Here is a 1,843-nt window from a genome sequence, read left to right as displayed (position 1 = left end):
GCATGAGGCAAGAAGATTGAACACATTACAACTTTTTTAATATGCTTTACAGCAAGTACATAGATTAAAATGCAGACCAAACAAAGTCTGTAGACTTAAAACTACAACCGCAAGTGTTAGAGACTGAATGACAATTTCAGAAATCTGGGTACTAAAACATGCGGTTTAGTAAATCCCAGTTAAGTCTTACTGGATCTGAAACTGCAGGGGCAAGATATGGTTATCTCTAAGTACAGGGTTGAATTGAATAAATTCCAAAAAAGATAAGATCCCCAATTTCTTATCCCATGCGAGCGTCATGGCCATGGTAACTGCTGCCGCTGTGCAGTGCGGGCAGACCGATGGTTGCGCCGCCGCGTTTTGTGCCTCGTGGGCTGCCTCTGCCCGGGCTGAGGACCGCGCTGCCGCACGCCGGCCGATGGCCGCCGCCGCGGAGCCGCGAGACACCGTGTTTGCTGCCGGGCGTTGCCATGCCGGGCACCGGCCGTTGGCCGCTGCCGCCGCTGTTCGTTACGCGCCTGGCCGCCTCATCGAAAAAGATGCAGGCCCGGAGTGCATCCTCCGCCACGCCGGGGCCGTGGTCCACGGCCGCCTCGGGGTGCAGCGCTGGGAGCAGCCGGGCCGAAGGATGTCGCCGCTCCGCGAGGAGCCTAGCCGAGGTAAACGTCGACCGGGCCATGGGTTGCTGCCGAAGTTTGCTTTGGACGGCATTAAAAACGATGCACTAGAGGTTAGTATAACGAAATCGGAATTGAATCACCTGATTGATGTATGACGCAGAGTTGGTCTTTGCATTATTGTCGTTTTGTACGAGATGTGTCACAGGGATCTTGAATGTTTTCTTCTGATCCCCTTGCCGTTCTGCTGTTCTTGACCTTTCTCTGAATTTTGTGCTTTCTTTCTCTTTGCATCTGGTTTCTTCCCTGATCGAGAGACTCGCAGCGCCTGCGCCTGTGCCGCGAACGCCTCGGGCTGATGCGGGAGGTCGAGGTCACGCGACCACGCGCCGTCTGGAGATCTGCGCCGCCGTGCCGCTCTGCAGGGTGAGGCGTGCTCGCACCACGCGCCGGAGGGCGTGGGCTGCCGCCGGGGACAACGAGATGCGTCAAGGAACGCTGGGCATCCGGTCGTGTCGGAGAAACCTTGCTGCCTCTCGGGCATCAAGGACGTTGCCGGTGACGGATTGATGTGGGTGGCCTAATCGCTCGCTCCAGGTTAGGGCAAAGTGCTGATAACGTGTAAAGAAGAAAAAGAGAGAGAGGAACAAATGGATTGAACAATAACTGCATTGACTGAAGAATAGGGTATTTATACCCATGTACAGAGGCGGTAATTACATAGTCACGGTTGCTAAACTAAACAACCGACCTAAGCATTGATTATTAAGATTTAATTAATCCTTAACAACCCTCTCGCCGGTCTGGAGCGAGAGGGCCGGGGGTCCTCTCAGGCGTCTCAAAAAAAAAAGGTGTCAGCTGGACGGCTACTTTGCGACAATGTCCGGTGGATCCCTCATCTTTTTTTTTGAAAGTGTGGATCCTTCATCTTGGTGGCGCAGGTTTCGTTGTTCATCGGGTGGGTGCCAGGGGTCTCTTCTTGAGGTGGTTCGGTCGCTCTTGTGCTTTCGCCTGGTGCCAAGTTGGCGGTGTCCAACCTTGCATTCTTGTGTTTTGTTGGTATTGTTCGTCTTGCGTGTCTTGTTTTTCTCTTGCATCAGCTTTGTAAAGAGCCGACGTTCATTCTTTGGTGGTACGTACAAAGTTAATACAAAATTAATATAAAGTTGGATCATTTATTTTGAAACGAACAGAGTACCTGTGAAGGACAGTGTACGAGTGGGCAC

At 52.4% G+C, this 1,843-nt stretch overlaps 1 protein-coding gene across 1 annotated transcript; it reads left to right on the top strand.

Moving 5' to 3' along the window:
• The first annotated feature begins 251 nt into the window (after window positions 1-251).
• LOC119298522 lies at window positions 252-1,331 on the top strand. The gene is made up of 2 exons (XM_037575892.1): window positions 252-730; window positions 943-1,331. The coding sequence occupies exons 1-2, from the start codon at window positions 299-301 to the stop codon at window positions 1,045-1,047; spliced, it is 537 nt and encodes a 178-aa protein (XP_037431789.1). The 5' UTR covers window positions 252-298; the 3' UTR covers window positions 1,048-1,331.
• Window positions 1,332-1,843: the final 512 nt, after the last annotated feature.

The sequence above is a fragment of the Triticum dicoccoides genome, chromosome 5A (assembly GCF_002162155.2).
Source record: "Triticum dicoccoides isolate Atlit2015 ecotype Zavitan chromosome 5A, WEW_v2.0, whole genome shotgun sequence".
In the NCBI taxonomy this organism is placed as follows: Eukaryota; Viridiplantae; Streptophyta; class Magnoliopsida; order Poales; family Poaceae; genus Triticum; species Triticum dicoccoides.
Note: the sequence above shows the minus strand (reverse complement) of the source record. Positions and strands in the feature narration are given on the sequence as shown.

Excerpts from the sequence above, each read along its gene's own strand:
- LOC119298522 (XM_037575892.1), top strand. The coding sequence starts at position 299 with ATGGCCATGGTAACTGCTGCCGCTGTGCAGTGCGGGCAGACCGATGGT. Across the intron at positions 731-942 it reads TTAAAAACGATGCACTAGAG|CGCCTGCGCCTGTGCCGCGA; the intron begins GTTAGTATAACG and ends AGAGACTCGCAG.